Here is a 14752-nt window from a genome sequence, read left to right on the forward strand (position 1 = left end):
AGGCCTCAGACACATTGGTTCATCGACACATGTTGCATATGAATACTACAAGATCTAATCTCAACACTGCAGGTCCATAACACTTTCAAAAATGCCTGTTAATGACACTTGATGGATTGCCAAGTAAATGTTTTGTCCACTTGTGTTGTGATGCGTTTCACATTCTCATTTCATGTTGTTGTTGTGTCCGTATTTATGTCCATTTTCTTGCCAAACAGGATCCTTTGAGACAAACTGATGACTCATGTCTATTCACTGTGAGTTTCAAATAACATGGACGGAAAGAAATGCCATCATCTTTTTTTCTTTCATGATTCTTGGTGCCTTTTTGTGAACAAATGATTTATGTACAGTACGATATCAACGCAAGAACACACAGGTATGGCGATGTTAAAGTCCATCATTAAAACATTCATGTGTTTTTTTCTCCTTTGCCATGAAATTGTGATAAGCATTTCACTACATCATGCATCATTTCAGGAGGTCAATGGTCAGATGCAAACTTGAAACCAAAAGGTGCAATTTGTCTTTGATGATTATGTATTCAGATTCTCTAGCAAATGACACATGAGTCTGCTGCACTAAACCCAAGCTGCTGTGTTGTCTCATAGTCCGATCAAATCAAAAGTTCTGTCTAAAAATGTCTCTTTAGATTGCCGAGGAAACTTTTTTTCTGTTGATGTGTATGTAAAGTGCATCTCTGTCGAGCAGGTTTTCCCAAAAAGCCTCATCAAGAAAAAAATGTAACCTCCCAGAATCAACACATTGCCAGTCTGGACTATTTTATAAAGAAATAAAAGATGTACATTTTCAATCAGTATTTACAGAGTCAATAAATTGATTTTGGTACCAATGTTTTTTCCTCAAATCTGATATCTGAACCGACGCTTTTAAGTATTTGAACTGACCACACATTTTTGGTTATTCTCATTATCAGTCTTTTGCATTGTCCTTATTTATGCTGCCTGCATTTATCCTGTATATCTGTTATTTCTTTTCTCCTGTCTCTGTTTTGGAGAACAGCTCTGGAGAACGTGTGTACACATCATTATACCAAAGGCCACTTCTTCAGTTGTACGAGTGCAATGTAAACCAACACGCAAAATAATGGAATATGTGAATCTAAACAGGGATAAAAGTGGCAGAGATGTTAACATGAACTTTTTTTTATTGTACAAAATATATATTTTGTGTTTTTGTTTTGTTTTTTTATTTAAAGCTCACGTTATATTACTGTGAAGTTTTGCTCATCAGTGTTAAGCCTATTGTAAATAATAAAGATATTGATGAATACTGCTCTGTTTTTGGTTGTTTATCTGCCTCCAAACATTTCAATCAGTTTTAAACAATTATTAAAATGAATGTTGGTGGCTCAAGAGCAAAGGCACATTATCCTTGTTGGTAAGTTGCAGGCAGAGGTAAATGTGAGAAAACTGTGCAGACTGTGAAACGAAAATAAAATCATTTGAGATAAATCCACAGTCTGTGTTTAAAGCCAGTGAACTTTATTGTAATTTCTAGTCAACTCTACTAGACTCTGAATACAGTACATTTTTTAAGATTACAGAATTTGTATAGTGGTAGGGAAAGTTGTCGCTATACATCTCGTCCATTTACTGTACTTAAGTGCAATTTTGAGGTTCTTGTTCCTTACTTAGTATTTCTCCCCTAAATTTCAACTGGAAAGATTGTACGTTTTAACTCCACCACCTTTGTTACACAGCTGTCACCACTGGTTGCTTTTCAGATTAAGAATTTATACACAAGTCATAATCAGTTAATATTTAAATTAATTTAAATTCAACTAACCAGCAGTATAGTTAAACTAGCTTCACCTTGGTCAACTACAAGATTGAAGTTAAGCTTAAAATGTTTGCATATCAATGATGATCCAATAATAAAACACTGACTAATACTTTTAGTTTTGATACTTCATGTACATTGTTTTGCTCCTACATTCACACGATTACTTTAGTAAGATTTCAAGCCTTTTTTTTTTACAAGATTATTATTCATTTTCTATTAAAATTAGATTTGATTAGGTCTTTTTTGGGTCAAAAACAATAATACAGAACAGCAACATCATTACCAACTATTACTATATAATGGATGAAGGGCAGGGGGTCTTTATACAGCACTTCATAATCTGCGAATCATTTTCCATGATTGTCAAAGCAGACAGTAAAAGGAAGGTCAATTATATTTGAGACTCTAAGGATGAGTTGGGAAAACCTCTAAGCACGTTCCATATTTGTCCATTTTGCAATGTATAAGTAAAAAATGTCTCAATCTTAGTAAGAAAGTCAGTCATTCCATCTCATGAATCTATTTGATGAATACAAGCCAGTTATCTACCTTAAATGGATCCGTCTGTAACCATTTACAAGTGATTGTTTTTTTTGTTTTTTTTGCTGCTACTCTCACTTTTCTTAGAAGGTATCTGTTATTTCCTTAAAAAAAGAAACACAAATGTTAATTGGATTTGCAGGAATGCACGAGTTTTAGTTGAAAATGAGTATTTAAGATAAGATAAGATAAAATAAGATAATCCTTTATTAGTCCCGCAGTGGGGAAATTTACAGGATTACAGCAGCATAGGTTATAGTGCAAACAAGAGACATAGTAAAAGAAAAACAAGATAAAATAAAATAAAAAACAAGTATTATAAATAAGCAATAAAAACAGTAAAGAATCCACAATAACTGAAATATTATATATAAAGACAGAAAAACTATTATAACTATTAACTAACAACAGCGGAGACGACAGTCTGCCATCATGCTGACCATACCCCCCATGTGGATATACTGTACATTTTTTTTTATTTTTTTTTAATTGTATAATATGTTGTATTTATTATCTGTTTCTATGTAGTTGAGCAGCTGCAACACCCGAATTTCCCCCCCCATGTGGATATATGTTGTATTTATTACATTTTTATTTTTATTATTTTTATTTTATTTTTATTGTTTAATATGTTGTATTTATTATCTGTTTCTATGTAGTTGAGCTGCTGCAACACCCGAATTTCCCCCATGTGAATATACTGTACATTTTATTTTTATTTTATTTTTTAATATATGTTGTATTTATTATCTATTTCTATGTAGTTGAGCTCCTGCAACACCCGAATTTCAATAAAGGAATATAATAATAATATTAACTATTTGAGTGGGCTAATCCTTATTTTACTCAAGTAAAGCACACTTTTTCCCTTGTTTAATACATTCTTGGGTACCTCAATCATATGCATCATCATCACCATCATCTTCATCAGCAGCAGCCTCCTGCCGGTGACGCCTGCCCACACCTTATCCGACTCCTCCCCATTCGTGGACTATTGTAAAGATGGCGTCCATCATGGAGGGGCCGCTTAGCAAGTGGACTAACGTCATGAAGGGGTGGCAGTACCGCTGGTTCGTGTTGGACTACAATGCCGGTCTACTGTCATACTACACGGTACGTTCACCTCCAGGGTTTATAGACGCTGAGCTGATCCGTTTAAGAGGTTAGATGGTAGAAGTTGTCACTGGTTGTCAAACCCAACTGGGATAAAGGGCCTTGTGTTTGTCAGGAGTTGGGAGTATCAGCTGGCTCAAAAAGGCGGGTCTAGGTGATGACGTAACGGTCCGTTAGCCAATAGCAACGCTCCTCGAACACCCGCTGACCAATAGAGTGACAGTATTTTTATAGCAACGGCCCTCGAACACCCGCTGACCAATAGAGTGACAGTATTTCTTTACCACACTTCCGCTACTGTAGCTAGCTGGCTAGCTAGCATAGCCAAGAGCTGAAATACACCAACACGGCGAAACATGATTGTGAATAGTTAACAGCGTGTGTTTAAAAGAGAGAGAGAGACATCATTTTGTATGTTAACGAGAAGACATTTTGTCTCTGGTAGTTGAAAAAGAGTCAATATGCTCGCTGGTTTGCTAGCTAAACGGTTAACAAGACACAGCGCGAGGAGACTGGCTGCTAGTTGGATTTCTGATAAATTCAACGTCAATGATTTATTGAACTCTGATAAGAAACAAACAAAAACAAAACAGTCAATGGTGCTGTTTGTGACACAAGTTGTAAGGAAGAGCTGCACACCAAAGCATGTCATATCTTATTGTTCAATAGTTACTGTGTTGGTGACTTAAAGGAATGTTAACTAAAATAGGTTTGTTTGGATGGTATCATGAAAGTAATCACTGTGGTAGAGATATGCTTCCTGTTGAGATGTGACAATAAACCTGCAGTTGTTGCACATTTCAGGGCAATGAATCAATGCCCCACTGACAGACAGGAGTGAACCAGTCAGATTGCTGAGTCTAATGAATGTAGGCCATCAAGACAAAGCAGAACAAGGGTCTAGTAGGCATGTCACACATTGCCTGATGAAGAGCTGAAACAATAAGTTGATTGACAGAACATTTTGCAAGCTTCAAATTTGCTCATTCAGCTTTTCAAATGGGACAAATCAAGCAATTTTATAGGTCACATTCAATTCTTGTTGACAGAATGGTTTTTATCGGGAAAATAATTGACGACAAAAGTGATGATTAGTTGCAGTTCTATTCGGATAACTATATGCATGTACATTTTTCATTTGAGTAAGTTTAATAGAATTAAAAAAAACTGAGCTGAACTTGCATCACTAATCATTCTAGAGATGATTTCAACTAATATGACTTACACTGCCCTCACACTGCCCTCAGCCAGTGTATGATTTTTAGTTAAATTATCTTGAGCTTTATTTTGTAATATGATTTCATAAAAACTCAACTACATTGAAATCCAAAACCAGAGCAAAGAGAAGAGTCTCTCAACTCTCTTATTAATAGCAGAGACTCTTGAGACTATAGGTGGATCAAAACGCTCGTAGATATTAATAGCCTTATGAGAGGGGTGGCCAAATTTTGGGGATTGTGGGCCATATACAGAAAAATATAAGGAGCCAGGGACCAAACATCAAGGAATGCTTTGTTTTCAACCAGTAACACTGCAAAAAAAAGTGCCATTAAAAAAAATAATAATTATGCAACACAACTAAAGTTTAACGTCTGACATTACAGTCCTTGATTGGTGTGTCCACATATTACGAAAAGTATTTTTGTGTCTGCGGCTCTTACATTTACTTAAAATTATTTCAGTACATTTAAACTGTAATAGAGTGCACGGCCTCAGTGCCCACTTAAAATATTCTGTCAGAAATGGTTAAATATTGGTTTCTGTGCCAACAGACGGAGATCATTTCACTAAATGTAGTCGGGTGTTTTAACTATTATATGTAATGTTCATACAGTGCAGTTTGTTAGAAATATGCTCAAGCCATATTCTAGATTATTTTTAAGAATTCACCACGGGCCCTTTTTAAAAACAAATCCTGTTTTACAGGATTCTGCCATAGTTTGGCCTCCCCAGCCTTATGGCATACAGGACAACCTGCCTATGTAGTTCATATGCTGTTTGCTCCACATACTGACTGTAACAATCCCTAATTTGTTCTGTTGTTGATTTTCAGTCAAAGGACAAGATGATGCGGGGATCCAGAAGAGGCTGTGTGCGACTCAGGGTAAGATTCTCAGGATCAAGCCCATCCTTTTCCTGACTCACGGTTGTTTTTTAAAAACTCTGCCTACTCTTTTTTTGCTTGGCTTAGTTTTTGCTGCCCTGCTTTACCAGGTATTTGGAAGAGTTTTCACATGTTCAGGGCATTGTCGTCCTGAGTGCGGTAACCAAATCCCATTCATTTCTTTTGTTTGCTTTGTCAATGAAATCTGGAACACTATACACAGCATTCTGCAATTGTTATCAGATATATGAATGCCTGATTTGTTTGCCTTGTTCAGCAGGTGTAAATAGTTTCCCACAGCTAAGTCCACATACTTAACCCCAAGTTGCTCCCGAAGGCTTGCCATCGGTGTGGACTGGATGTGAATGAATGTTAGTTAGAGTCTGATGGTGGCACCTTGCATGGTAGCCCTGTCATCAGTGTGTGAATGGGTGAATGATATGTAACATACTACTGATTGTAAGTCGCTTTGGATAAAAGCGTCTGCTAAATGACTGTAATGTAATGTAATGTAATGTAATGTAATATCAATCTCCCACTTTTTTAGCTCTGCCAGGATTGGCACTTGCCCTTACAATGTGTTTTCAGTATTCAGTGCTGCCCACTAGATGGCAGCAGCTGCCCTACTGCAAAACCTGTTTTACAATTTAACAGGAGAAAAGGTGAAGGCTGTTAACGCTGTAGGATTTTCAAGGGACTGAGCCTACATCAGTGCTGAGAGAATGAGCTGCCTATTTTTGAAAATATATTGTATGTTTTATATTGTCTTCAGAGACACTTTTCTACCTGTTTTGCGACAAATTGCCTTGCCGAGCACGCTGAACATGTTTCCATTGATCTTACTGAAGGAAGGAACTATCTCCTGAAACGACCTAAAAAGAGGATCCAGGGTCATTTATTGACACATAGATAGAGGTCAGAGGCTTCCATTACAGTTGGATTTGTGTGATGTAATTTATTGCGATACAATGATTTGATGATCTGTATCATGAAGCCGAAAACTTCCTCTTCGTCGTTGAAAGTCTGTTCACTACAATCTCTTGGCCTTCTATTTTATTGTTTTACAACTTTGAATCAGGATGTTTTTTTTAAGTTTTTGACCCTGATTAGCAGAAGAAATAACACTATTTAATGTCAAAACATCTACAAAGTATCATGATAAATAAATTCTTTAAAAATATATATAATATGAAATGATAAATAATGCCTATTTTCCATTTTTAAAAATGTGTTGCATGTCTCAAACCCTGATCTCTGTATATTGTACCAAATGCAGAGCTGCTGTGTCATTTTAAGTTTTGTTACAAAGTAAATTTCCCTGAGGCTCTTTCTGTTCTCCCACTAAACCCGCAGAGTGCTCTTTTAAATAACTGCAACATCTTTAACGTAGTGTTAAACTGGTTCTTGTAGGATTGTTTTTGAAGTGCAACAAGAAAACTATGTTTTTAATGGAGTCAAATTATTCAAACTATTTAGACTATGACTTTACAAATCAAATCATTTAGTACAATGCATCCCCATCTTGATGTACAGCCATGAACAGACCTGGATATGTGTACCAAATTTTAAAATGTAAAAGGTTTCCAGATTTAAAAGACTATCATTATGTTCACTTTATCAGTCTTTCAGACGTCTCTTTGTACGTCCAATGTAGAAACATTCACAAACAGAGTAGAGTAACATTAATAGTTTGTTATACATATAATAATACAATAGACATCTTCTCAGTCATTTATTACAGATCAATTTGTCTCAGATAGTAGGGTCTTTCCTCTAAGATATCTTGGGATGTTCAGAATAAAAGGCATGAGGCCATATCTGACAATATATATCTTGTGTTTCATTAATTTACTATAAAACATCCCATGATACTATTTCGTCTGAATCATTAATGGCTCACAGAGAGTCTGATACTACATATTGATTTAAAAAAGGTTGGTGTTTATGAAGGGCTATTTTTCGGCACTGCAAAACATTTTACCGCTGTTGATATTATCTTATCCACCCAGTGTAGAAGTTGTTATCTTTATTAGTTTCAGGTTTGCTGTATAGGTGTGTGTGAAGCTCTGAGTCGTCACACACCCTGTTTCGGTTGCTAGGAGCCGACGTCCCAGCTACCCAGCCGGCCGTTTTCTCTGCAGTTCTTTTCTTCCCTGTCGGCTGCTCGCTGCCGGTCCCTCCGGTGTCTGCTTCTCTCCACCCTTCCCTGCTTTTTCTCCTCCTTCACTCTCCCAAATCCCACCTTCTCCTCCTCCCCTCCCCTTTTCTCTCTGCCATGTTCCAAAAGGCTGCACTCGCATGTGTCTGTGTGTGTGTGTGTGTGTGTGTGTGTGTGTGTGTGTGTGTGTGTGTGAGAGAAACACAGAGGGAGTGTGAGCAAAGAAGGGACAAGGCGAGAGGAGATGGAGCTTTTGAAGAGGAGAGAGGGTAATGTCTAACAGAGGAACAGTCAGGGGTTGCTTGCTGGAACATGTGGAGGGCATGAGGATAGAAACGGAGAGTGGAATATGACGTGTCCCGCTGCCTGACTGCCTGCTTTTTTCTCCCTCTCTCTCTCCCTCTCTCTCTCGTTGGCCCAGGGAGCTGTGATCGGCATTGATGACGAGGACGACAGCACATTCACCATCACTGTGGACCAGAAGACTTTTCATTTCCAAGGTGAGACGTCTCCCTTTTTCATTTAGTTCTCTTCAAGCCACCTCTTCTCTGTGCTGCCATCACTGGCTTTCTTTCTCCGATCTCTTCTGCATCCATCCCAGCTGTTCATTTTCTCTCCATCTCTTTCTCTCTCTCTCTCTCTCTCTCTCTCTCTCTCCCCCTCACTTCCTCCCCACCTTTTAAAGACTTGGATTGGTCCGCACTAATGCCAGGAAACACATGCACACAGGCATTTACACAATGTCAAAGCGTGCTGCGTGCATTTGAGCTCCTTCCTCCCTTTACCGTGGAATCTCATCAAGCTCTGTGAAGTTGGAGTGACACATATTTCCGTATATAAATGAGAATTTTTCGACTGCAAGCTAGACATATTTCTCTGGAAGATATCGACCAAGTAAGGCTTTTTTTTCTTTTTTTTTTTTTTTTTTTTTTTTTTTTAAAAAAAACTCTCTTGGCCCACCCGACTGTGGCTGAGAAAGGAAGATTGCTGCTTGTGTGTCTCTGCAGTTGAGCCTCTGGGAACGATGAGGGAATACTGCTGAGCTGGAGGCTGAGCTCAGGTCTCTTCTGGTTGCTGCCGCTGTTCGTCCTTCGCTGCTCTGCTGCCGCCTCTCTCGCTCTCTAACAACCGGTCATTCCATAGGGACAGGATTGGCCCCCGGCTACAGCATCGCCCCCCCTCCCGTCCTGCCAACACCTTCCCTCTATTTTTGACAGGGAGCTGTCCGGTCCAGTACACCGCAGACACTCTTTTTTTTTTTTTTTTTTTTTTTTTTTTAACTCTATCACTCCACAAGGTCTTTAACTAACCTTCTCCACCTTTCCTCCATCTCTGTCCTTCCATTTGTCCATTTGTGTCCATTTTCCCCCCACCTGCCAACACCTAACCCATCACACCAGCACCCCCCCCCCTATTCACCTCCTTCTTGAGGGTCACCAGCCACAGTCCATGGGCCCCTCTCACCTCCTCCATGCCCTCTCCCATGTCTGTGTTCCGAAGCTGTATGCTGTGGTTCTACAAACGGAAGGGTAAGGAGAAAACCGTGCACGTCTCATGGTCCGCATGCATGCCAGACCCGGGGGCAAGAAGGATCGAGAGGAGGCGTTGTTTGTTTGCCTTCTGGGATGTGATGTTTGGGTGGAGCAATATGTTCTGTAGCGCTCGGCTGTATCGGTTTGTTATCGAGGTTCAAGGACGGCTCAGGGCGCTGTGAATCAGACTGTTTAGAGGCTGTCGGCTGTGAGGTTATTTTGAAGCAGAGAGGAGCGTGTGCAGTGTCCTGAATTAGTCAAACGTTTGTACAGACCTGAAGTGTTCTTTAGAAAAAGGATGTTTGTTTATTCTGCTGTTTGTTCTGCTCTTCGCTGGTTTGGCTAAACAGAGGTGTAGTGTGATGTTTCTTTTCCTGTCAGGAAAAATTGTGTGCACCTATTTATAGAGTTGTGTTTGTCAAATAATGATGGCTTAGATGTTACTGTCTTAATTTGTTCTGGAACTTTCTGTGCCACACTTGAGCTGAGTCTTTGTTATTAGCTGTAATACCAAAGTGAGTTCAAGGTGCATTCGTTTGATATTTGTAATTTTGCAGTCGCTGGTTGATATTATCTGAATTACCTGAGCCTGACAGACTTCTACATCAAAGAATAGGCGAACAGCATGCAGTGTATGCATATAATATTCTTTTTTTAATGAGTCGAAATTTAAGAGCGTTATTCAAAAACCTTAATTAATGCTTTCAAAGAAGCCAATTGGCAGGCAGTATAGCTTGCATGAAAAGGCAGCAGAGACGGCAAATACAATACAACATGTATAATAATTTCACAATGCAATGCTACAAGATATAAGCATTGAAGATTATTATATTATTTTTTGTTCAGCTAAATCAGCAGTGTGGCAATAAGTTGACTTTAGAAGCAGCATATCCTTGCACAGGACGATCTGAATCTTGGAAGCACAGTTTGATCCCACCATGATCATCTTTTTGTTTGCGAGAAAACAATGAAATGTCACCGTGAGACACATTTGACAACACTCTGGATACATCAGCTGTTAGCTTTGGTATCAAGAGATGCACAGGATGTTGGGCAAGAGGAAATTTCTCTGTTGCTGGAAAACGATCTTGTCCAAGCATGTTATGCAGTCGGTCTCCCAGGGCGGCAGCGTCTGAAATGTGTCCGTCTATATATTACATTATGGATGGACTGGTGCGTGACCACGCTAAGGTATGGGCTGAGTGATGGGTAGGGCCTCACTCCCAAGATTAAGAGAGGCAAAGAAGGGCGCTATAGACTGACTATTATGGTGTAAAAATAATTTCCAGGGTTGAGCCATGATACTTCCTCTTACGGGACGGTCCAGCTCAGAGGTTGAATTGTGGTTTTGAGCCGGCCGGCCCGTCTGCTAACCCGGAATTCAGCTCTGTGCTGTCTTTCTATTTAGAGAAGCATCCATTATTCATCGGCCCATCTCCCCCGGTGGTGCATCAGAGTTGCCTGAGAGCCCTTTAGCTTTTTCCTTTTCCTCTTTCTCCCTCTCCTGCTCTCGCTCGCTCCTCTTATCTACAGTAGCTATCAATCTCCTCGCTCTTTGTCAGGCCGCACTGACTGCTCAGACCATCAGTCCACGATGAGAGACCCCCTCATGTCTCCAGGGTCCTCCCTCACCTCAGTATCACCTGCACTGTCTACTGTTTTACTTTTATTCCAAATTGGTCATCATTTTTTTTTTTCCCACTCTGTGTTCCTCAGCACTGCATCTGTACTTGTGTATTTAGTTAAAATATATTCCCAATTGCAGATCATGCATCAGTCAGTCAATCGAAACGCTATATGATGAGTTCTTTTTACATTTTTTTGTCACAGCAAGAGCGAAGTCATAGATTTAATGTAACAAACAAAAGTACTGAACAGATACCACTAAGAAAACACTACTTCACTGACAATTTTTCACATTGTGCATTGTCATGGCACCACATTTGGGTAGCTAACGCTTTATTGACATGTTGAAGTCCTGCGCACTCCCTCTGGAGCTTGTACCGACATATTTCATCAGCTGATCTGAAGATGGCAGGAGGAGAGAGAAGAGAGGATGGATGAATAATTCACAGAGGCCTTTTGAAGAAAGGAGGAGCAGCATTATGGGGAGAGGCTGAGGATTGAAGAGGGGAAGTCTTTGTGATTGGATACCCTGACCACTTTAGATGGGAGATAAATCATTGATGCTGTTAATTTTTCTGGGCCTCGTATCGGACTGTTTACTGTATGTGTGGTACTTTTACTACCACACAAATTTTTGTAATTGTAATTAGCAACATCTGTGTTTGCTATGTTCTGCAGTCTAGGTGGCTGGAACTAAAAGTAGCTTTATTAACGTACATTTAATTTCAAAATTCAGTCTTTCTAGTACAGTCTGCAGGATGCAAGTTAGAAACAACAGTATCCAGAGGCACGTATAATCAGTGGAGCACAAGATGGTTGTCTAGTTAATAACCTGCTAAAGAAACACTTACAGAAGTATTAAGGATGTAGCTTTTCAGGCTCGTCCACGGCAGAGATAGTTAAGTGTGTGACTAATTTGGCAGTAGTATGAAGTAAAATATTCATAGAAACATTGATCGGTGGTTTGACCAAGTATCAGCATAAAATGATAATGACCATAAATAACATTACTTTTCTCGTAGTGATATAAGCCAACGCCAGCAGTTTGCTAATATATTTGTGTATATATAATAACAGTGTTATTCCTTGCATTTTCTGAATGCAGTTACAGAATAAAAAAAACTAAAGGGTCTGTCTGCTAGCAAAGGGGTTTAAGACCCCACATAACAGCAATGTTCTTGGTTTAAAGTGTGTTCTGACTCCCCTCAATTACATCTAGTTCTATACTTTACTTTATGTAATAAAAGCAAACATGGCAAAGAAAAACTCAAAAAACGTGAAAAAAGTAAAACAATCAAGTTTACAGAGGTCACGTACACGATATCAACGTACATGGAAGTTAGGCACTTCCCCCTGACTAGCAAACAGACAAATATTTAGCATCTGCCGGCTGCATTCACAAGGGAAAACTGCACTGAAAAACAAAAGAGCTGTTGGGCCTTTGACGTCATGAATAGTTTGAGTAATGAATCATGCATAACTTTTAGCATACTGAATCTTAAAGAGAAGACTGCAATTCAGTGAGACACTTGAAAATCCTGGTTCCAAACATGGAAATCCAATTGTGGTTTTGTGTAAGGTATGGGATACTTTTGAGTTATCACCTTTTTAAATATTCTCTGTATGAGGGTTTAGTTTATTCGTGTATATAGTCAGGTTGAAACGTCAGACGGATAACTTTTGATTCTGGTGGCCTTCACTTTATATTGTTAAAGATATTAGTTGGTTTTCCTCCTGACATCGCAGCTCTACTCATCATATCATCCATATCTTGTTTGGATTGTTTTGCCATTTAATCGTACTTGGAGGGGTTGCATCATGTGATCAAATGACATCGATGCATACCCTTTATCGGAATATTGTAGTCTGTTATCAGTTCCCCCGTGCTTGATATGAGGTGACCTTTACAGCCTCTGTTGACATCAGGGTACTGAACCGCAGCCGGACAGAGGACTGCTGCTCTGCTTTCAGTTTGCAGCTCGCAACTTGCTCTGTATGTCTGTATCTATCATGGGTCTTGATCCAATATCTGCCAGGGTCTGTCTGTAATTATTAGGAAGGTGTGTGGGTGTAGGTGGTGGGGTTGGGGTTTATTGGTGTGAGGAAAACTACTTCCTTCCTGTATGTGCTTGGTCTACTAATAGTCTTTGTGTCTTCCTGCTTTTCTCTAGAAGAGAAGCATCACAGCCTACTGTAATAGGGTTTAGTCAGCACACCGCCATCTCTTATGACATTACTCTGCAGCTGGGTCTTTGAGACTGTGTTACAGTTTTACAGGGTTGAAACACCATCATAAAAGTCAAAGATTGTTCTATTAATGTCAGGTTTTTGCTGTCATAGGGAAAAAATGTAGTAACAGTTAGACTTTTGCCCTTTTTGTTCCTTGTAGAATTGGCTGTAAAACAGCACGTAACAAATCCTCTACACCCTTTTCACTGTAAAAGATTTAAAAGTTTATTCATTGTGAACTCAGAAACCTTGGAAATATCTACAAAATGTCTAATCTCTTGATAGTGCAAAATAAATGAATGACACATTCTTGATATCTTGAATCGTACCCTGACCTTATCCTCTCCTGAATATTCCCCCAACTTTGGCTTTTTCCTGCGTCCCTTTGTCTGTAACACTAATAAGTATTTGAAGGACAAACAACTTTTTCTTTATATAACTCTGCAGTATAACAAAGGAAGTTCGTATCAGATGACGGCCACTGTCATGACTTGCAGTATGTTGCCTCATGTGACTGGCCTGCTGGCCGACAGGCTGTAGATTCGCTGAGTTGACTAACTGCTCATACCTACCTGGGAATACAAATCATGGTGTAGGTGTGAGCTGCAAGCTAGGACAAAGACTGGACTTGAGACACAGTTCATACAGTTAAAGTATGTGTTTTTGTTGAATGGTCCTGCTACTACCTGTCCTCTGTCATGAAGAGAGCTGAACAACATGAACCGCAGTAATCTGTTGGTCTGGAGAGTCTGTTTGGCTGAGCGTAAAGTGAGAGGCCAGCGAGGCGCTGTCCGAGTGGATTGGCCTCCGCTGCCTTTTAATGTCTTTAAAAGCTTTTTTGCTGTAGCACTGCCCAGCCTATGTGCTAGCACAGCCTTTCATCTGCTTCTTGTTTCCAGCTCAATAAAAAAAATGACTTTTACACAGGATATAGTTTGCCAGCTAATTCAATGAAATACAAGTCCTGCTTTCACAGCTTTGTTGCATGATCCACATGCACAGAACAGATGTAAACCTACTTTCTGTGGAAAAAAGAAAATCCTAAATACTTTGAAATGCAGTCTATGAATACATACATACAAACACATGCATACCTGATATAAACCTGACTAGATGGATACAATCCTGGACGTGTTGGTAGAGGACAAAATATTGTATCTCTTATGCCATTGACACCAAAAAAAAGTGTGTGTGTGTGTGTGTGTGTGTGTGTGTGTGTGTGTGTGTGTGTGTGTGTGTGTGTGTGTGTGTGTGTGTGTGTGTGTGTGTGTGTGTGTGTGTGTGTGTGTGTGTGTGTGTGTGTGTGTGTGTGTGTGTGTGTGTGTGTGTGTGTGTGTGTGTGTGTGTGTGTGTGTGTGTGTGTGTGCACGTGTCGGGCCCAGTGTCGGGTCACTGTTTAATGTCACTGGCAGTCTGTTTGTTCTGTCTTTGCTCTGAGGGTGCGGCCTCGCCCAGCTCCATTTCACACTCTGACCCCTGAGGCTCTATGTGAAGAAGAAAAACACGATGATTAGCGACTGCCATAAATCATAAATAATTACTATGTTTATGTATGTTGGATTTGCATGGACTACTTGGCACAACACCGGTTGCGCGTCCATTTTGGACCATGCAAGTCCCATATGTGCCCCACTGGCTAGGTAA

The 14752-nt window shown here is 39.6% G+C and overlaps 1 protein-coding gene across 1 annotated transcript in view; it reads left to right on the forward strand.

The window, feature by feature from the left end:
- The first annotated feature begins 3315 nt into the window (after positions 1–3315).
- The window catches only part of osbpl9 (oxysterol binding protein-like 9), a 29844-nt gene continuing 18407 nt past the window's right edge, over positions 3316–14752 (forward strand). Inside the window, exons 1-3 of the mRNA XM_054602508.1 lie at positions 3316–3459; positions 5513–5563; positions 8143–8221. Coding sequence (XP_054458483.1) covers positions 3349–3459; positions 5513–5563; positions 8143–8221 — 241 coding nt within the window. The 5' untranslated portion in view covers positions 3316–3348. The remainder of the gene's footprint in view (positions 3460–5512; positions 5564–8142; positions 8222–14752) is intronic.

This window comes from Anoplopoma fimbria, chromosome 8 (assembly GCF_027596085.1).
Source record: "Anoplopoma fimbria isolate UVic2021 breed Golden Eagle Sablefish chromosome 8, Afim_UVic_2022, whole genome shotgun sequence".
In the NCBI taxonomy this organism is placed as follows: Eukaryota; Metazoa; Chordata; class Actinopteri; order Perciformes; family Anoplopomatidae; genus Anoplopoma; species Anoplopoma fimbria.